The sequence below is a fragment of the Ciconia boyciana genome, chromosome 8 (genome assembly GCF_034638445.1).
Source record: "Ciconia boyciana chromosome 8, ASM3463844v1, whole genome shotgun sequence".
Taxonomy (NCBI): domain Eukaryota; kingdom Metazoa; phylum Chordata; class Aves; order Ciconiiformes; family Ciconiidae; genus Ciconia; species Ciconia boyciana.
Genome location: NC_132941.1, coordinates 46,540,275 through 46,562,091, shown reverse-complemented (window position 1 = coordinate 46,562,091; position 21,817 = coordinate 46,540,275). Strand labels below are relative to the sequence as shown.

At 43.6% G+C, this 21,817-nt stretch overlaps 2 protein-coding genes across 6 annotated transcripts in view; one reads left to right on the top strand and one right to left on the bottom strand.

Annotated features, from left to right (window-relative positions):
- C8H10orf71 (chromosome 8 C10orf71 homolog) overlaps positions 1–412 on the bottom strand; it is a 99,930-nt gene extending 99,518 nt beyond the window's left edge. The window contains exon 1 of one of the 2 annotated variants that reach the window (XM_072869984.1): positions 301–412. The gene's annotated coding sequence lies outside the window, so the exon portion shown is untranslated. The remainder of the gene's footprint in view (positions 1–300) is intronic. The other variant, XM_072869988.1, reaches the window with a different exon arrangement.
- Positions 413–574: 162 nt separating this feature from the next.
- LRRC18 (leucine rich repeat containing 18) overlaps positions 575–21,817 on the top strand; it is a 94,592-nt gene continuing 73,349 nt past the window's right edge. Inside the window, exons 1-6 of one of the 4 annotated variants that reach the window (XM_072870868.1) lie at positions 601–719; positions 1,768–1,878; positions 6,226–6,624; positions 14,538–14,612; positions 16,070–16,177; positions 20,256–20,289. In XM_072870868.1, coding sequence (XP_072726969.1) covers positions 6,390–6,624; positions 14,538–14,612; positions 16,070–16,177; positions 20,256–20,289 — 452 coding nt within the window. In that variant the 5' untranslated portion in view covers positions 601–719; positions 1,768–1,878; positions 6,226–6,389. Of the gene's footprint in view, positions 720–1,767; positions 1,879–6,225; positions 6,625–14,537; positions 14,613–16,069; positions 16,178–20,255; positions 20,290–20,465; positions 20,607–21,817 lie in introns of those variants that run through there. The other 3 variants (XM_072870866.1, XM_072870867.1, XM_072870869.1) reach the window with 3 other exon arrangements.

Genomic DNA, 21,817 nt, shown 5'->3' with positions numbered 1-21,817 from the left:
ACTCCTGCCTGCCAGACCTCCTTGTCCCCAGGCTGCCTCCAGCAGGGCCCACAGAAAGGGAGACAGCCGTTAACTAGAACTGCCTGGAAACGGTGGTCCTGTTTGGTGGAGGTCCACGGAGCGGGCTGAGGGGAATAGGCATGAGGGCCTGCAAAATTTCAAACACCTCCAGGAAACCAGAGAGGATGCATAAAGCAGCCTTCCCCGTCCCACCACCCTGCCCCACAACCCCTAGCTGCCAGGCCCTCACCCGCTGGCAAAGAGGCTTTCTGTGCTCAGAGAGGGGAGCTTTCCGCTTACCGTCTGCACAGATCCGTGTCCTTTGGGCAGGGGGTGTGTGCACAGGGGGGATCACAGAGACTGCAGATGGAGCAGCCCTATCTAGCCCTAGTGCCACCCCACAGGCCTGAGCTCGATAGGGAGAAAAGAAAGGGAAAGAAGGCGAGAAAAAGAGGAGGAGAGTTGAATAGGGGGCAGGACGGTGGGAAGAGCAGAAAAGTAGGGAGGGAAGGAAGAAAGCGGAAAAAAAGGAGGAGAAAGGGGAGGAGATGAAAGGCAAGGGGAGAAGGGAGGACCGGGCGGGGAGGAGGCGAGAGGCCGGGGAGGAGAGGAGGGAGGAAGCTCGGCAGAGAGGGAAGGGACGGGACCCGGCGCCCCGCGGGCCATGCGCCTCCTGGCCACGGCGCTGGCCGCCCTGCTGGCCACGGCCCCAGCCCCAGGTAAGCGGCACCGCGGGCGCGCAGCGGCCGGCGCTCTGCCCCCGGCACCCAGCCCCGGCAGCCTCTTCCCGGCCGGGACGGGGCAGCCCCCCTCGGCCGCCTGCGGGACCCCGGCCTCCGCCTCGGGCTGCCGCCCGCCCCTTCGCGCCGCGGAGCAGGGTCCGGGCCCCCCCCGCGCCGTCGGCACCGCGGTAGGGGCCGCGGCAGCGCCCGGGGCTCGGGCACCGGGAGCGGGGGCTCAGCGAGCGGTTGGGGGGGGCCGCCGCCCGAGCACCGCCGGGAGCGGGCGCCCCTGCCGCCCCGCTCCCCCGCAGCCGGCCGGGTCCTCCCCCGCCGCCCCCCGCCCCGGGTCCCTCACCCGCTCTGCCGCCGCTGCCTTTCCGGGCTCCCGGCAGCAGCGCTTCTGCACAGCGACCTGGCCCGCAACTGTGTTTTCACAAAAAAACCCCTTCCCATGCAGAAGTTTATGGAAATGTGTCCTCTGCCACCTTCTGTGCCAGGCGGGACAATGTTTATCTGCACGGAGGAACTGCAGGCAGAGTTGAGGCAAAGGGAGATGTGGCATTGCTCTTTCCACAGGTGCCTAGATCCTATAGGCATCCAGTGGAAACAGAACCCGTAGGTCACTTGTAAAAAGCCTCCCCCACTCAAGACCTTTCTGCCTCCAAAATCAAAGGTGCGTTGGCCAGCGTTGTGTCCTAAGGATGTAAAATGGACACAGAGTCCACATCTGAACTTCAAGGCGCAGTGAGGGTTAGGGGGTGGGGAAGCCCTGCTCATTCAAGGTTAATAAGAGACCTGGATTTGGATCTTCACTTCAAAAGGGCAGGAGCTGGTAGAGGCAGAGGTTTGGTTCAAGTCCATCTTTAGTCACTGCAGAAGCTTGCTCGGGGAAGGAGCCTCTGACTTGTGAAACTTGCAGACAGATCCGTTCAACTGAAAACAGCTGGTTGCTTTTGGTGATCTTGCTAGCCAGCTCCTAATTATTTTCACTTAAACAAAGATATTTGCTTCTTCCTGGCTCATCTGCTCTTCTTTTGAATTGTAGAGAAGTCAAAATAAAGCAGGCTTTGACAGTAACGTCGTTCCACAGGACAAAATGCAACAGTGATAAAAGCCATCCCATATGCTTTTGGTCATGCAAATCCGAGATCGGAAGGTAACTACCCTGATGGCATGCCTCTCTAGTCCCTTAGCTATCAGCAGAGGCTGAGGAAAAAACTCCTCTCAGCCCTGAAGGGTGGGTTATAGATTCTGCCAGTCAGCCTCCATGGAGGAAGGAAGAGGGACCTATATGTAACACTAAACCTGAACTGTGAGCAGTAGTGCACAGGAGCAATGCTACTTGTGAGTATCTCCGCCAAAGTAGCTGGGGTTCTTCCACAAAAACACAGCCACGCTGAAACTGCTCACCAAATGTAAGGACCCAGCAGTGGCTGTGGGTCCTCTGCTACTGTTCCAGCACAGAGGGGACAGCCCTGGCACAGAGAGATTTCTGGCTGCTAAAAGTATAATTTGTTACTCCTGACAGTGCCATGAAAGTGTTTGGCTATGTAATATGGCAGACAACAAAGTCCAAACCTAGCTAGTACTTGGAATTGAACCGGTGTAAGCAGAAGTGGACTATTTTCAAAATAGGATTTTTCAAAACAGTTTAGTCAGCAGTAACCTTCCCTGACTCCCGGCAGGCTAGCGAGACATGCAGATGGAGGGTACCAAAGAAACAAACAGCTAAAATATCGGGATGGGGGCAACTAAGTGAGCTGGTTGCAAATAGGAGAGATGTATTTGATGATTAAGCACACTGCAAAGGAATCCTCAAGTCTTTGACTCACTCTCCTCCCCTTTTCTATAAATAGTTTCCCTTTCCAAGCAGAAGCAAGACTAAAACTCTTGTGGTGAGCTCCACCTGAGTGGCTACATCATGCTATACTGGGAAAGCAGGAGAAGAAAAAACAGTGATTCCTCACTTGGAGCAGCAATCTGAACTCTAGAAATTCAGTGCTCTGTTGGCACACAAGCCTGTTCTCAAGTTGTGGAGGAGTCTCCTGTCTTGGCAAGGAGCCCATTACAAGGGTAAACCTCATGTTGGGGTTGATCCAGTGCCTGCTAAAGACAGGAGGAACATTTCCACTAGTGTCTGGGAGCCCTGAATGAGGCTTTTCCTTTCCACGTAAGAGGCAGATGACCTCTTTCCTCCAAAATCCACCATTGTTCCTGCTCCAATGGCAGTGGGAGGATAGAGTCAAATGAATGCTGTTTTTCTGTTTTATATAAAGCATCACCTGACTCTGTTCAACATAAGAAGAGATGAGGTGAGATCACAGTAAAAGCATCAAAAAATTTCCAAAACTCTCCCCATTGCTGTACTGGTACAGCTGTACCAGTAGGAGACACAGAAGAAAGATATCGGACAACATGAAGGATGCAAAGTTTGATATTTCCTTATAAAAAGGCATGTCCCTAGAGGAAAAGTGGAAGCCTTAGGTATAAAATACCAATGTTTGTGTGAGTGTAAACAGATAGAAGGGGATCAGAGACTCCATGTACAATGCTGCTTTATCTTCTTGCAGAGGCTTCCATCATCACCATATCTGAGTTCCTCTGCATTTTCTCTTGGGTACTTTTTGGCACTATGTTCTGCCTAGTTTCGAATTAAGCAATGTTTCTTTTGCCTTTTATTTTGGGACTCTATTCCACAATTAATCCTAGCCAGCTTTTTCAAACAAGAAGTTCACATGTCAGGAAAATGACATAATTGTTTTTCTTTACAGTTTTCACGACATGTTCATAATTTCAGTAGAAAAAGTTTGTGTTTTTCATTTACCCAAACCACATTTTTATAAATTATTTATTAAACTTTTATAGCCTAAGTAATCATGAGAACCCTAAAAAGTGTTGAAATTCTTAAACTTATTCCTTATTTACTGAGCAGCACAACCTTCAAAATTTAATCTTATTTTGATGGCAGAGGCAGCCATCTTATCTTCACATCTGCCTGTAAAGCACCAAGGTCAGGTAGCTCCAGCAAGTAATAACTGAAGTTACATGCCTGGAAAGCTTTTGGAATTCAGCCTTAACTTTTCATTTCAACATCCTGTTCTACTAGGTGCTTTCTACAATCCAAAATAACCTCTTGCTTTGGCACTTACATGAATTGCACAGACAAACATCATGCACAGATAATTATATCAATAATCGAGGCCGTGCTTAGCTGTAGTTTCTTAAAGAAATTTAAAAAAGCCCCTTTCTTCATACAACTTATTTTCTCCTTCATAAAGAAAAAAATAATGTCTACTTGGAAAAAATACAACATTCAGTAGAGCTTTTTATTGAAACGACCCAAAATAATTATTATACTATTAATTTGCAGAGGATTCTTCTTAAACAGCTGCAATGTAACTTCTTTAATTTAGTGGATTTACTTTAAGTAAGGTGATACAACTCACCACTCCATTTCATGGCTTCACTGGGGCTCTGCCCCAGTGTCTGTGCTTCCAGTATTCCTTCAGAAACAGAATGGAAATACTTTTCTTGCTTATTTTGAAGATAAATATATGTTTGTGTTTCAGGAGCTGATGTCAGACAAGAGTCTCTGCCAAAATGCTCATCCCCTTTGTTAAAATGTTCCTAGCTGATGTGCTAGAAAAGTGTCCAGAAATCATTCTCCCAGAGTTGCAATTCTCAATAGTATTTGAGTACACTATATTCACATAACAGGAAGCTTAATATTCACATTTTAGAGGACATTTCATGCTTTGCAGAGTGCATTTCAGGGAGTGTTTGCTCACTGTTGAAATATGGTTCTCTCTCTAGTGGATGCCATCAGACCAGTAGATTACACATTACAAGTCATTTAGGGAACACATTGCCACGATATACCATTGGTCAAAAATAGATCAGTCTCTGATATGACTAATAAGAACATTCTTAATGTACATTAGGAAGGAAATAAAATGAGTGTTGATTCCCATGCCTCAGAAAATCAGTCCAGCATAAATCAGTTAGGTCAGGAAAGAAAAATCTTCCTCTAATGAACGGTTATGGACTTCTTTCAACCTTCGCCTATACTGGCCATGGTTAGACATAAAGCAGAGAGACAAACAACTGGTCTAAGCTAGGTTCATGCTGAAGAACAGAAAAATAAGAGCCAGAAATGAATGGAACAATGGAATAATCATTTGTCCCAATATAATCTCATGTCATATTTTGTTATACAAATAATGTCAGATTAAATTGAATTTGTAGTCAGAAGGACTAATCTGACAGATTTAACCCAGACTTGAGATGACCATTTGATTATGACAAGGAGAATATTACTTAAAGCAGAGGCCATGGGGAACTGTAAAGTGAGGAGCTGGTTACGGGCATATAGGGAGGTTAGTAGTCTTCAGTGATCATCCAGGGAACAGTATCATGTAAGGTTTGCACAAATTATGTCTAAAAGAAGTAGACAGAAGCATGCACATTGAAATTATGTGACCTTACCAAGTTAGCATAAGATTGGGATACCATGTAGGAAAAACTCAGGACCAAGTAAAAGAAAGTGGAGCAGAATTTAGTAAAGCAAAGTCACGTACTTGGGGATTAGTAAGTATTTCTTTGATACACTAGGAACTGAACCACAAATGACAAAGAAGGGAAAATGCACAAGTATATTATTTAATTATGAACTGGCATATAATCACATGTGAAAATATCATGAAAAAGGACAACATAATTCTGGGGTATACCAAGCAATGTATATCCCAGTCAAATCTGGGAAGTACTGTAACTATTTCACAGGACATTGGAGAGATTCTTTCCAGACACTGTCTATAATTCCAGTCACCCACATTAAAAAAATTAAAATAATTACAATCAAAATGAAAATTTAAACTGCAGCTAATGCAGAGAAGGGCTACTAAGGTGAGCAGGGAAGTAGAGACACTACTTTACTAGAGGAGACTAACAGAGCTTGGCTTCTTTAGCTCAACAAAGCAAAGGCTGAGACACCAGATAATTGCTATATGAAGTCAGGAAGCAAGTGCTAGAGAAGAAAACACTATTTAAACTTAAAGCTGGCACAGGAACAAATGGGCATAAACTGGCTATTGAAACAATTTAGCCTGGATATCCTAAGAAGGATGCAAGTCATTGGAAGAGCTGGTCATGGAACAGCTTTCCAAAAGACATTCTTGGCTCTTGGTCCAAGCTAGTTTTAGATTAAATCTTCCAGCAGTCTGAACAAGCATATGTTATGTTGGACCTATGACAGCAGCAAGGTGTCCACTTCAGCCCTATCTTATTAATTATAGCAAGAATACTAGAGCAGACTCACTGAAGGAGAGCCTCATACCATCTTTAACATTCACAGACAGAAGATGTCAGTTTCTAAAAGCTCATTAAATTGCTGCACACTGAATGGATGCCATCAGTTTACCTGCTGTGGATTGCACGCTGGAAAAGATTATGGTGCTGTTGTGCCGGTACGGAGGATACTCACCATCTTTTCTTCCCTTTGCAGATGTTTGTGAGGCTTTAAATGTGACAGTCTCTCCGGGACCAACAGTGCGATACTCCGAGGGAGATAATGCTACCCTTTACTGCCACATTTCTCAAAAGAGAAAAACAGACAATTTACTGGCTGTGCGGTGGGTCTTCGCTGCATCACCTACCCAGGAGTATCTGATGATCAAAATGACAAAGTTTGGGTCTGTCCAGTATTATGGAAATTATACTCATCATTTCCACAAGCAAAGACTTCATCTTCTTAAAGAGAAACATGGAACTATGTACAAATTTCTTATTCTAAGCCTCCAGCAAACAGATCAAGGACATTATATATGCAAAGTCCAGGAAATTGGCAAACACAGGAATAAGTGGACAGCATGGTCAAATGGCACAGCAGCTACTGAAATAAGAGGTGAGAGACTACTGATTTCAATTCTATCATTTTTCTTGTCCCATGATCCCTTGTTTTTCTTTTCTTGCAAGTTCATCCATAAGACATTTGAAGCTAGGTTATTTTTAAGTGTTATCTGTGGATATAAGAAGAAAACCTAACACTCAACTTCTTTACTTACACATTACAGTTTAAACATTATTCAGCCCCTAATAAAATGTAAAGAAGTGAGAAGATTGGTAGATTTGTAGAAGATAGTCTATTTCCTTTGCCTTTTACCAGAAGAGCAGTAATTAAAACTCCTTCACATTCAGCTACGGGTCTCTACAACTTTGCTAGTGGGAATAAACAAATGCCATTATTATTTGAATACAAAGAGACAGAGATAAATTGACTCATTTTCTGAAGAATATGCAGTGGATCAGCCAGAAATAGAACCATTATATTTTAGATCTATGTTTTGCCTCTCTCTTGATGTTTTCATTGCTTTTAGTTCTAGTCTAGCAGCAGTTGGTAAGTAGCATTTCTAGTATCACTTCTGTACTTTTGTTTATACCACCTGTGGCCGGAAAGCAGAGCTAGAAAAGCAGTCACCAGCCTGCTAGTGTTGAACTTCAGATAAAGAAATGACCAGCAACGAGTGAGGGTTCTGAACCAAGTTGAAAACAGGCCTTCTCTTTGGGATGGGTCAGCTCAAATCTACCACCACCCGACTCACACTTTCAGAGATGGGTGAAACTGGCTTTTAGAAAACAGACTCCTTTGAAGGAGTGGTTGAGCTCAGCAGTTGTGCCGTTAGCGCTAGCTGGCAAACTAGCCCCCTGCTTGTGGTTTTATAAACAGAAGAGTTGATTTCCCACAGGGCCAACTCTAAAGATAATGCCAAAAATCAAGTGTGACTGCTTGGTCCATGGGTCTGGAAATTCAAGAGGTTTATCCAGCTATCACAGAAAAACTTGTTGGAAAAAAACTGTACTTCATGAAGTTTCTGCCATTGCTGTTGATGCTAAAGTTACTGTTGTGTTTAGATTGCAAAGGTTATTCCTGTAGCTGGGAAACCCTAATCCCACTTATCTAACTTATGTTTTGGGGAAGGTGGCCCTAGCTCTCCTCTGAAACCATTTTTTTCTGAAGGAAATCCGTTGACTATAGGCCTTTTCAAGATAGATTCAAACACATTTACATAGTCTTAATCCAAAGCACATTCTGTCAACACCAACTTCACTGTTGTCATTCAGGTTTCTTTATCACTTTTGGATTATACACACACCAGGGAGACAAATGTGACAGTAAAAAATAATCTTTGTGAGTGTACGATCTCCTGTGGATCTCAGGTATCACAAGCTTTTGTTTTGATCTATCATCAGAAGTACAAGAGCAAAGATGCGAAAAACACAATATAACAAGAGATAAAGAGCAGCTTCATGTTGGCCAGCAATGTTTAAATCTGCCTTGGGAAATCATGGCATTAACATAATGTAATTAGCTGATTATTACTAGCAATGATGAAAGATACTAACAATCCAAAGCTGAAGTTCTGTTTAGATCAGTAGCAAACACCATGGATCCATTTTAAACAACAGCAAGAAAATCCTAGTCTAAACTATTTGGTTTTATAGGGTATGCAAAACTTGTCTGGAAAGCCTCTAAGACATTCATATGGGATTTCCTCTGCTTCCTGGTTGCAATCAGTCAGAAATAGAAATAATGACAGAGCAGGACACAAGTCCAAACTGGAACCCCAACCCCTTACCTGGCTCCACCAGGGAAAAGCCCACCCCTCCAGCACCCAGACCCCAGCTGTGTGCATCAGCCACTCTTCTTTTGCACAGAAGACCAGGGAAGTAGGACTTAAAGGAAAAACTTCACCAAAGTTAATTAGACTCCTAAATACAAATCACCAGAGCAATCAGTACCATGGGTCAGAAATGTAATCCTGCAGCCAAATGTCATCTGTAATCCATAACCTGGTATCCTAAAGAAACGAAAGCCTATATGATCACACTATCAAGTATTCTGCACCTTTTGAATCCATGGGCTGATTTTAATGAGATAAGAGTCTTAAAGATATTAAGGTTGTACAAGTAATGTGAAATTGACTGGCAGGAGGGAGAGAAGGTCTGCATGAACTTCCTCACTGAAGGAAAGCTGTAAGAACAAAAAAGGTAATTATTGTTCTTGAGCTGCCATGTGCCCAGTGACCTTCCACATCGCAGTCAGTAATTGGTGCTCCTGGACATACCACAGAAGGCAGTGGCCGGTACTAAGGTTGGTGTGGAGAGGGGAGCCATTAGGGTATGGGACACAGAATTCATTAGCTTCACAGCTCAAAGAACAGTTTCTTGTTTGATTTTTGTTGCCATTTTCACTCTTTTGTTTTTGAATGGGGAGGAGTAAAAACACTAGAGCCCAACATCGCCTGAACTCAGCCATCTTAATCTCTGGAGGGCATTAAGTTTTCAAAGCACTGACCCCATGTTGGGTGGCTGGAGCCAAGACACAGTGGTTAGTCTTGTAACCACACAGGGATATGAAATGAAGCTTTATTGCATGCATGATTTAGCCCTACAAACTTCAGGCATTAGCTTGCTTCATGCTCAGCAGTTGTTCTTCTCTGCTGTGCCTGCGCTTGGCTAGGAACTGGCTCTCCTCCTTCTCTCCCTATCTCTTCCTCCTTCACCCCTCTACATTTGGCTGAAAGGATAGATTCAGCCACTGTCAAGAAGGAACTGGCAAGCAGGAGGATTGATCACCCCAACTGCCTCAGCCTCTAACCTTTGGGAAGGGGCAAAGCTTACGACTAGCTTGCAGAAGGGAAGCCAAGGCTCTCATCTCAACCTACAAAGAACAAGTGGTTCAGTTGCTGTACTGGGGGGGAAGAGGAGGAGAGGCTGAGAGTAACTACCAGGTGTTGTTACTTCCAACACCACCTCAAATGGATGGCCAGGGCTGAAGCTTGCAGGCCTACCAGCAGGGCTAGGTGGCCACCATACAATCCTAGATAGACCACATCTAGACCATATCTATCATGTCATAGACCACACCTTTTTCCAGTGCTTCGGGGAAGAAATTCTGAGGATAACTTGAGAGATGGGAGCTAGAGAGGGCCAGGTCTGGTGTCAAGACACAGAGAGAAGCAGTGAGGGAGGAAAGTACTGTTTCAGATGGGAGCTTACACTATGCTGGCCTTCCCCTCAAATCCTCTGCACCAGACCAGGTAGCTGTCTCCAAGAGTAGTGGACTGAAAGACAAAGTGGATAACAAGTAATATGTTTCTTGCATGGAGGACTTGCAAAATAGACCAATAGATGTACCCAAGGAGTGCAGAACAAGTAGCAGGCTTGCGGGAAAGAAAAAAAAAAGGAAAGAAAAAAAAGGGAGAAAAATCAGATGGAGAAAAATTTTTAGGATTTTCCTGTGATAATGTCATTTCATAGGGTAGGTCAGCATTTTAAAGAGTGTTTTCTCATTCACTGAATGATGGAATTTCTTAAATGCCTGTAGTGAAACATATGGAATTGTCAGGAGCGCTTGGAAAGGGAATGACATGTTGCAGGTAAATGGCAGCAGACGAAAAAGCAATATAAAATATTCTCAGACCACCTGTCATACCCCTCCTCACAAAAAGCCACTCTGCATCTTTCATAGCTGCTCATGCTATTGCTAACTATAACACAGAAACTTCTTATTGCTCTTCCTAGCTAAAGTGTGTGGTTCAGATCAATTTAGTTATTGCAAAGAAGGAAAACTGTAACTTTTCAGTCCAGCCCTTAAATACAATTTTTCCCCCCTGATTTTTAGTATGATTTATGAATACATAATCAGGGTGGGGATTTGAGACTCATGACTTCATCTTTCTCACACTGTCTGGTCAGCTGTATTGCTTCTCTCTGCTTCAAAAGTAAAGTAACCCAAAGCAGAGCAGGAAACCTGAGACAAGGGAGGAAGGCAGGCCCACCTGTAGACGAAACACACCGACAATACGTCCTGTGGGGATCTGAGGCAGACACCCCCCCCCCCCCCCGAAAGGGTATTTATTCCAATTCTAAATCCAGATTAAAGATGCTAAAAGACATCTGAAAAATGACATATCTTTAAATGCCATAGCAACTGTTTTACTGCTAAAAGCCTCTTTACTGGAAACAAAGGACCGCCTTAGCTAGCATTTGGTTAATGCACTGTGAGTGTACAGGACTTGCTACACATGGGAGGGAAAGCAACTCTTTTCAGAGTGGTGATAAGGTCTCCAGTTTCCCCAATGGTAACAGTTGGGCTTTTCAAGGAAATTTTCTTCCAAACACATTTTGTATTTTATATTATGATCAGCTACCCTTTTTATTGCAAACGGATTTACTTGCATTACAGTTAGATCCAGGATGCAACAAAAGGAGCAATACAAATTGCCTGAAGCATTTGGATACTTAAGTTGTACTGCTCGTGCTTTATCGAATAAGGTAACAGTATTCAAACAAATCACAGTTGCTGTCTTGTCTACCATTTTGTTCCAGTTAATGTGTCTGCAGTTATGCCCAAATTCAAAATAGTATCTTTAAGCTAAAGCACCAGGCAAATTTCTTACAATCTTGCACATCAAGTGGATGCAGAAATAGTATTTAGGTCCCTTTTTTTGTTCACATAGGAAGAGGAAGTCACTGTGTAAGACAGAGATTTCCAGAGGGAATGGAAAACAGTCATCCTGCTTCTTCAAAATCTGGCTCTTGAAGCAGAAAAAACCTGGGACAGTTCAGTACATAGCCTTTGTCAGCCACCAAACATAGTACTATTCAAAGCAAAAGAGTTTAACAGATTACAGCTGGATCTGTAGTATCTGCTGCTATTAATTTATATTCAGATTTTGTTATTTGCTAGCAAGTTTGCAGGTGTGAATTTGTGTAGGCCATTAAGAAGTTGTAAATGCATTTTCTTTCAACACATACATTTATACAGATACACATATTGGAGTTGTGGAAAAACAACTGAGTTACAGGCTACAGTTCCTTAATGTGTAATGATGGCAGTTAAAAGTTTAGCTACATATCTGGCTTCTCCTTTGGGGACAGAATACACTTCTTCAGAAAAGAAGCCTCATCTGATGGGGATGGAGTCCTTACAGTCTTCCGTTCATGGGCTCACATGTCAACTACAGCAACTTTGTAGTGTTTTCAGAAAGCCCAGCTGAAATTTGGACTGTTGCGGTTTGCCCCTTCAGGTGTAGTGAATATAAGACATCAAATAGGATTTATAAAAAGGCTGCTGTTAAATCTTGGTAGTAAAACCAAGAGAAATTCATATCCTGATGTTGCCAAGAAGTGTCTCCTACTCCAGCCATGCAACATCTTCCCTCTAAGCTAAGGAGAACCTTTTCCCCTTCCCCCATCTTTTTATCAAAGGCACGTGTTCTTTTCCTGGGCCTCTGTGGTCAATGTTAGCCTAAAACCAAGTTAGTGATCTTCATTAGAGTACAGAATACACCAGAAAACAGCTTATTTGAGGAAAAAAAAATCAGAAATATGATTCTCCCACTGCCTTCTTATCAGAAAACTCAAAATAATGAGTAGTCTTCTCAGAACAATATGCAGCACCTCCAAACCATCATTTACAGTTGGGTAATCCCTCAAGCCCACTCTGCAAGGTACTGCACATCTCTTAGGAAGAGCAATACGTGTTCCAAATGGTTTACAATCCAAGAGAAGAGACTACATGTAGGAGGACAAACATAGAAAATTAGGCAGTCCGACTATGATCCTACTGGCATGGACAACACAAACCACTAGGGATGATCACAACAATCTGTCTTGTTAGGAAGTTTATGTGTCAGAATTTCCCATAGAACAGAGTCTGAGTTCTATTAAATATTAGTCGCATGTGGCATTTTCTAACGGTAAAAATGTTGCAAGATACAGGAATGAAAGATCCCCCCCCCCCCCCCCGCCCCCAAATGAATAAAAGCCCTTTTTTTCAGGGAAGGTATTTTTAAATACTTGTCAAAAATCTACATGTGTGATGCTTTCATGTAACAAATGAGTAGATTTGTTAAAATGTTCAGGGTGAGCTTCCCATCACAACTAAACAGAAGATTTCATTAGTCCTGAAAGCAGTTCCATATCCACTGAGTTACCCCACACCTCACATCCCTACAGAACACTCCTTAATGAATTACCTTTCCGGTAAGAGGGAGGTTCAGACCTCATTGGCAATGTGGGGGACATCACCAGACTCCTATTCCATTGCAATGATTGGTAGCAGAAAAAAATCATGGGTTATCATAAGTGAGACCATCTGATCTGATGTCATAAAAAAATATCAGCACGCATAAACAATCTGGCTGAGGAGAGCAGAGAGGGTTTTGTGATCGAGCAGTCTGAACATTTGGATTCTAGTACTAGGTTGTACAGCTGTTACGACACTGACATTCATCCATTTGCCCAGAGCTCTGTAGTCTGCTCCTCTTTCTGAAACAGAGTGCAATTCTGCAAAATCTGTAGTTATTTTCCCTCTTACTTGAATTAGAACATAGTCATTCAGTCAGCCCTTTTTCTAGGATATAAAGGTGATCTGGTACAACTTGTGGTCATGCAGTCTTCCTTCTCAGGGAAAAAAAACCAAACACCTATAGGCAGGGGAATTACTCCAGCTGAGAATTTAAGCTATTCTGCACCCAATAGTCAATGACCATTGATACTGCAGTGACAGAGCAGTTTATATTAATTGAGATGTTCAGGCTAATCTGTTCCTACATCTAAGCCAAGGACACTGAGGGTATGTAGATGTGTTCTCCTTCCCAGCTCAGATATGCACTTTCTAAAGCATTTGGACATGCTTCAGAAAGTCTATACATGCATGGGTGGCTTTTTTGCAGATAGGCAAGTGTCATATCCATGTATCTTTAAAAAGCACAGCATAGAAGCCAACTTTTGAAGGAAGGAAGAAGAAAAAGAACTCATGAGCAGTGTTCCCACTTTAATGGGTTATTTGGGTGCTGTTGTAGAAATTGCAGGGCAGTTCAACATGCCAAGGGACATCCACAAGAGCTTTGGAAGGAAGGCAAGTTGGACAAAATCAGGGGCCTACAGAGTTAGTCCAGAAGCTGGGGAAACGCAGTCGTATTGGCAGAGATTACTTCAGGGCCAAGCATTGCTAGGATGACTTCCCTGGTTTTTTAAAAAAGCCGTGCCTAATGTGGCTGGCTCCAAGTCAATTTTCAGGAAGCCTTCAGAGGTGTGTTCTTCAATAAAGCTACTGCTCTTCCAAAAAAGCTACTGCTTTTTTTCCTTAACCTCTAAGACTTAGAAATAGACTACCGTGTTAAAAATCATTCTTAATATATAACTACAAGGCAAAATAAATTCTTACTCTCTTGAGCAAAAGTTGTTAATCTTTTCTCTCAGAAGTAGCCTGTTTTGGGAGAGAAACACAAATTGCAACCCTAGAGATATGAGTTTCGAGTAACTGAAAACGTAGAGTCAGAATAAAACCAGCTACATAAAGCATTAATAGCAGCTTTTCCCTGGGATACTCAATCCTTACAATGCCATTACAGACCTTACAAGCACACGGCCACCCTATTCTGAGGCCTGGGCTCTTCTAAAGTGTGTTTCTATCCTCTTGCTGTACTTCACTGCATTTAACTTTCAATTGAAGAGCCACACATTGCATCTTCCCAGAATAAGAGGACAACAGGGAGGTAGTCTCACAAGCCATACAGCACTTGTGAGGGGTGCCAAGCCAGATGAGATTTGCTGGAAGACATTTTTATAATGCTGTTTTATAACTGAAGTGTTTCATTGAAAGGTAATTATCCTGTGAGATAAGGCAAGATCTTGGTGCTCTGAAGTCTAAGGCAGAAATACGTTTACTTCAAGAGGTCCCAACATTTTATGCCACACATTTTCAGTTCTTGTCATGTCTTCTTTGGTTTTTTTTTTTTTCTTCAGTGATTTCTTCAAAATCTTCTGATGATCCCATTTTCAAGACAAACCATGAAGCTTGGAAGTTTTTTGAAGGTAAAGGTACATCTAACTGCTACTGGTTGTATACAAGATGTTACTTTAGTTCAATGCTACAGTGCAACTAAAGTGCCCCAGTCAGACCCAGTTTTGCTAGTTCCTGTGCAAACTCAGGCCTTGCCTGAGAAAGCATCCCACAGAGTACAAGGGGTGCTGGAGAAGAGAATGGAGGGCTCCGGTTTCCGTTTCTTACACGTTTGTTATGGTCAATGGGAAAATAACCTGTGCCTGGCTCATCATGCAGTGCAAATAAACCCCCTTATCGAGGAAGGTGCTGAGTGTGTCTGAAGAGGTACCAAGCACTCTGCGCTCCAACTAGCCTTAGAAACTGCTCACCAGACATGCTCTGTACTGCAAGAGCAGCCTAAAGCTCCCTTGAGTTTCAAGGCAAGCAGTATTTTCTGTGTAGATCAGTGAAGAACTGTTCGAGGAGACTGAAATCCAGAATTTGCAGGCAGTTAGGATTCCCCCCTCCTGCTTCAGCCCCTATCCGGCACGCCAGTGAAGCACCAGCACGGCATTCGCAGCCGCTCTGCTGCACTGCCGGCCAGGCAGTAGTGCTCACTCTCAGGCTGGCCTTGATTCTGTGGGGACCCTTACTGTTTAAACCACAATTTACAAACTATATTGTTGTACTGTGTAAGGGGAATGAAGCATAGAACTGCAGGTCAGGGGTCTAGTTCCAGCAACGCTATTTTCTACAAGAACACTTGACCTCTGAGGCTGAGTTTCTTCTCTGTGAAGCAGGAAAGAAGCCAGTATACCTCCCTAAGGACATTTCAAGACATTAATGGTTAGAGCATCCTTAAAGTACTCTATTTAAAGTTCTAGTAAAAGCAGAAATAAGTTATTAAAGATTTCTTCTCCTTCTGAACAAAATACTCCATCTTGATCTGGCATGGTACAACTCCTGTCAGCTCCATTGGGAATATGTTATGGCACCTGAATAAAAGCCATAAAGGGAGACTGAGGCAGTAGGTTGAAAAAGAATAATAATAATAAAAATACTAAAATTTCAAGCCAGTGCTGCCACCAGAAGCAGCAATCACAGAGTTTCTTCCTCAGCCACTCAGCACTCCCCCCCCCCCCCCCTTTTTTTTTTTAAACCAGTACAGCTGTTTGACCTGGGAAATAATCCAGTTGAAGTCCTTTGGGTTTTTGGTTGCCCCACCAAAAAAAGGAAAAAAGAAAAGAGAAAAAACCCCAAACCAGCCCTCACCTCCCTCCTGAAAGCAAGCCCTTGTAACTACACCTATTTGCATTTGTGGAGGCTTCAACCAAATTTTAAACTGAGCAGGATACTGTATGAAAGTTTCAAGAGGGTTAAATTACTTCTGAACTGTTACCCTAAATCTTTTGGGCCAGGGTCTAGTTAGATCTTGTAGACATAACTTTTTTCTATCCTGTAAGCGTGAAGCATACAGCTGCAACACTGACCATCATCTGTGCTTGGCTTTCAGATCTGTATGTGTATGCAGTCTTTGTGTGTTCAATAGGAATCATCAGTGTTCTCCTTTTTACACTTGTCATTCTCTGTCAGTCACTCCTGAACAAGAGGAGATCCACAGGTGAGTGAAATGTCATTCTTGCTGACTGCAAGGCCCTTACCAAAGAGGGAGAGGGGGAGAAGAACGCAGAAAGTGCAGGGAAGACAAATATCTCTTTGCCTTGATTTTAATAAAAACAAAAAAAATTATTGGTAGAAAAGACAACTTCTGCCAGCAAAACTAGAACAAAGGCATTTTGCTCCCTTTGAGTAGCTGTTTCACTTTAAATTTGCTTTGGACTTTTCAAAATTTTTCAGCTTTGTATAAACATAAATTGAAGGTTGTTGGGACTTCTTTCAAAGACTAAGTGCTGTATCATTAAATTGGCATTCTGACCAGATCTAGCTAACATTTTGCATGAGTGACATTTCTGCAGACAAGTTTAGAGGGGTTTCAAAGCAGCTGTCTTCTGTTCTGTTTTATTCTCCCTTCCTGACTAGCTGTCAGTATTCTTGGGAAAATGGGGGTTGTTATTATCACCCTCTCCTTTGTAGTGTTCTTTGAAACTAAAGCATCATTTTGTCATTCAGATATGCGTTTTCGTAATCTTTCAAGATCAAGGATTACCGTTTCATTCTTCTCTTCCTCAGAGAGGCTAAACCTGCATGAAAGCAGCCCTATTGTAATCAAAAGTGTTATTGCAGATCTGTGGAGTAGCCAGTGCAGGCTCTACTTTCATTTTGGTTTAGAGTGGTTTATTTGGAGACCTCACACAAGCCGTGAGGATGAGATACCAGCCACCACATTAGAGGAGAGCATAAGGACCATCTCTGAACAGAAGCTTTCAGAAAGAGTTTGATTAATGATTTGTCCTGTTAGTGACAGGAGAGTATCATGACTTTGGTGCCTCTTCAGCACTACAGACATACCATGAAGCAATGAGTGACTCAGATACACGAGGAGAAGACATGTAAGCCAAAAATAGATGTATACAGAAGTCCTTGCCTGACCACAAACACATTTCAGGCTGTGGCTCCGTCTTCCCAGTAGTGTGCTCAGTAGAGTAACTCTGATTCTAACTGAGCCCAACAACTCTGCTTGCCAAGAGGAAGGAGCAAGATCAATGTTATTCTTCCTACCCTGTTAAGTGATGACAAAGGTTTTGTGCCAAGGGAGTACCCACACTTAAGTATGTTGGTCATGGTGAGTCACCCTGAAGCCACAAGCACTAGACACACTGATGTATCCTGTTTTTTCTTGAGCAGACATTGGGCTAGATTTTGCTTCTGTTTTGGTGATTTATGCTGGTGTAAGCGTACAAGCAGCTTGGAGAAAAGGTCTCTCTACATTGAACCAACACAAGTTAAATATAGAAGTAATGTAGAATACAATCTAGAATAAGCATATATAACAGCGAAAAAGTAATTTCTTCTGAGCTGCTAAATCCTTTCTTCACTACCCTAATATCCGAATAATTGCAGCCTTCACCAAATTTTTATTTAGTTTTTGAATATTATCCAGGAAATGCTGGCAGCGTTAAACTTATGGATTCAATGGAAATATAACAGAATAAAGCTTAGCAGACAGGAATTCAGTACAATGATAAGATTTTTCAGGCAAGTCTTTCAGCTAGGACCACCTGATCAGAATATTTTCCAGAGCCACATTAATTGGCTCGGCACCCAGTCAAGCATCAGGGAATTAAAATTTTTGAAGCAGCAGTGGAAGAAGCATCAGTGACAGACACAGTCTCTACCAGCCCCATATTGCTTTTTCTCCCCACAGCCTCTGGGCCATGGCAGCAGGCTTAGCCCTGAACCTCTGCCCCAGGTAGCAGCAGTTCCCTGGGAGGTGCCGTTTCCACTCAGCCACATGGGCGTGGGGCACAAAGAGCCCCCTCCTCCCTCAACGCTCCTCCACCCCCTCCAGACGCACCTTCCAAGATACCCATCCTGCCAGCCAACAGCAGTGCTCTCTCATTCAGGCTGTTAGAATAAGTCATCGCTCCTCAAAAAGCATTATCTTACCTCCTCTCCGTCCTCAGCACTCTGCACCTCCATCCTGAGCTGGACTAGGCAGATGCTAGTATTCATGTAAAAAGAGCCTGCATTGAAATCATGAAGACCGTTCTTCCTTGAGGAAAGGAGAAAAGACAGAGACAGCAAAGCAGTCCTCCCTCTGCATCACCCCAAGCCTCTAGGCAGGCTCCAGGCACAGCCTTCTTCCACTTTCAGTGAGGTGGTTGCCACATCATCTTCCTCAGAGGTCCTTCAAGAGAAGCCTGACTCTGCTCTTCCCTTTGAGACTAGATCAAGGGCCCAGGACAATCACTCACTTTCCTCACTTTGCTGGGCAAACTTGTATCAGCACTTCTCCCTGAACCTCTCCAGTCATCCCATCCCTGTCACAGGGACACCAACAGCTCCCTCCACTCTCCCACCACTCCAGCGTCCTCCCCCAGCTCCTCAGCCCTAACACCACAAGGAGGATCATCTGCTCTGCCCACCCCACAACAACCCAATCCCACCCCACCACCACATCCAGGGAGTGGAAGCAGACACCCAAGTAAGTGTGAGGAGAAGAGGGAGGGAAAAATCTGCCCAACACTGTACAAGAACAGCCCAGCCAACTCATACCTGAACTAAAAGTTGGGATTTGCAGTAGATGAAGCTGGAGATGATCCCTCTGGAGTGTCTGTCTGTGAAACCTGAGCAGATCCTGGCTCATCTCAGGGCTCTGACATGAGAAGGGTAATACTGAACCCAGTTCCTCACCAAAGGAGCTCCCTAGGTTTGATTGGATTGGCAGTGCAGCTGGGGCTGGCCCATAGCACAGCGGAGCTATGGGATGCTGTGGAAAGCAGCAATGGTTGCAGCTGGCAACGCCTCTGTGGTTTTGGTAGAAGCCTATGCCCACTTGTTACAGGAGTGGTTGCTCTTCCCAATCCCTGGTTCAAAGGCTTGGAGTATTTACTGTAGGGCAAAACAAAATAATACATACCTAGAGATGCTCAAAAGCATGTCAGCAGTGTACATGAGCATCCCCTTACTCCCGAAGGGTCAGGCCTACTGTTCTCCTGTACATCTAAAAAAGGCCAGACAGATAGATGGAAGCACTGCCTTGGCTGGCTTAGACATGGCCCCTGTGTTAGCACCTGTAGTGCTCTCAGCTCCCCTTTCGTTAGAGCTAAAATGCACTCCCCTAGGAGCTGTGTAGCTTCTTAGAATGGGAGAATTTAGGTAAGACCAAATATGAAAACTTTCCTGTAGAGAGGGGCATAATCATGGAAGTGCACTGTTGTCTGGTTTTCATGGCCTTCTAAAGAATGGAGAACATGAAGAGGGGGCGTCTATGTTGTATTCAACTTCACATCACTGCCCAGGCACGCACCCTCTTTTCCTTCTGAGAAATAAGTTGGCAGTAGGTCGACCAGAGGAGCCAGAGCCTCTCCTCCTGCCTGCATGTCTCCGCACTCAGCGTGCGGCACAGCTTGGGCAGGACACAGAAGCCACTAAGCCACAAAAGAGCATCCTAATAACCCTGGCTCCTAAAAGGCTGCAGCGAGGGGAGCTGCCCTTGCTCAGGACTACTGATTCAAAGGAATATGAAGCAGAAGGATTTCTACAGCTCACACACACAGCTGTCAGAGACAGGATAGTGGCTGGACTGGACCTCTGATCCGGTCCCAGGAGGCAGTCCCTTTATGCCTGAGGCCACAGTCTAGCTTACATTAGGAACAGCAGTGGCTCCTGTGGGTGAATGGTTTATTTCAGGCTTCTGGAAATAAATAGAGGCACCACAAGGGAAATAAAAGTCTTCAAAGTAAAATTACTGGTCTGCTGTGCTTTTCCTTAGCAAGCTGTCTTTTGGCTGGGCTGACCACTGGAATGTGTGTTGCCCAGCACTTCTACAGCAGATTTTTGGTGTTGTTTGATACACTACCTTCTCCCCAGCCTAGCTATGTCTTCGAGTCAGACTACATTTTAATGTATAATATAATGTATGGTGACGACAATTAGCAGCTCTCCCAGTGTAACAACCTGGCAACTCCACAGTGTCAGCAACACAGGTCTATCTGCAGGGCCCATTTGTAACTCTTAAACTGTGTTGGTGTGAAGCCACATTCATTTTCTTTCTTTTTTTTTTTTTTCTTTAACAGTGAAGCATTACCTGGTGAAATGCCCCCAGAACAGGTAGGAGATTACACTTCTCTTTACTATAACCCAAGGCACCAGTTCTGGTTTTGTTTTGCTATGTATGCTGAAGAAGATGAGTAATGTTTTCCAGAATGCCTACAGGAGGATAAAGAGTCCCAGGTCCATGACTCATGAACGTGCCTGCAAGCCAACATCTGCTGTGCATGATAAGGGAGATCTCCCTGGGCTATCTAGCTGTAGATCCTGCAGGTGCTTCAGTGACAAGCCTCTCCTTGAGGATCTGCATTGCTTTCTGGAGAAGGCTGCTTTCATCCTGTGTGGCTTCCTAGGGTTTCCCTACACCTCACCAGATGGTAATGACTTAAACCACCCATGTACATAAAACAAACCACAATGTTACCCACTGATTCCTGCACCCAGGAACACAGAGTGGGGCTCAAAAGCAGATTTTCTAGGCCCACAGTGTATTCCCAGCTGAAGACTCTTAAGTGATGGGAAAAATTTTACTGGTGCTGCAGTCATTAATTGCTGTCCCTTTAAATACCACTGGCTGCCAAGAGTTTTTGATTGTGTGGTGTGATAAAACTGATTTCCATCGTATGATCTTCTTGAGATACAAATTGTGCTGGAACTGCAGTAAAAAAAAGATGACAGAAGTATTTTACAAACAAAAAAGATTAAAGAGAGATCTTTAGATCAGCTGTTTCCCAGTTTTCAGTGACATAAAACATGTGTTTCTAGCCTTATAGTTTAAATCCAGTACCACTTGGTATCACAGATACTATTTCTCGTAGTATCTTTTTAGATACTATGAGATTCAATGCCAAGTATAGCATATCCTGGATCCTCAAATAGTGTAATTTTTAGTGCATTCTCATGGGATTATCACTGTATTCAATCTAACTGACACTCGGATGTAAGTGAAGTCACAACAAAGCAACAGAGTTCAGGAGAGGCCAGTACAAAGTGAAACTTTCATGTTATTAGTGGAAAGATCTTTGTTCTGTGACCCTGACCAGCCATTGCACCACACCAAAAATTTACAGAGACAGCTCAGCAGTTTTCATTTTTCCCTGGATGTTTTCTCTTTCCCCTTCTTTATTAGCTGCTGGGACAAAGTTGGAATTACAAAAACAAAAAAAAAGAAGGGGGAGGGGGAGGAAATCAAAGTAGATTGGTAGAGAACACAAAAAGAGGAGAAAAATGAGACCAGATTGAAAAGATGACTGAAAAAATGGAGCATGGCAGTCAGATAAAAAGACTTGTAACACAGAATCTGCCGCTCTGGGAATACATGATGTGGTAGTGATACCACTGCAAACACTAAACTTAGGAGGCTGAATAGCAGGGGGAAAACAAGCCAACATGATTTCTTCACTGTAAAATGGAGTCTCCGGAAGTGAAAGAAATGCATCACTCTACATGGATAAAAACAAGGTTTTGTGTATTTCAGTGTGGCAAGATATGCTCATGAAAGCCCTGATCCCACAAATGCATGTCTGAAGTGCATTGACTTCAGGCCTTTAACATTAGATAGCTCTGAAAGTGTTACCAGTGTCACCAT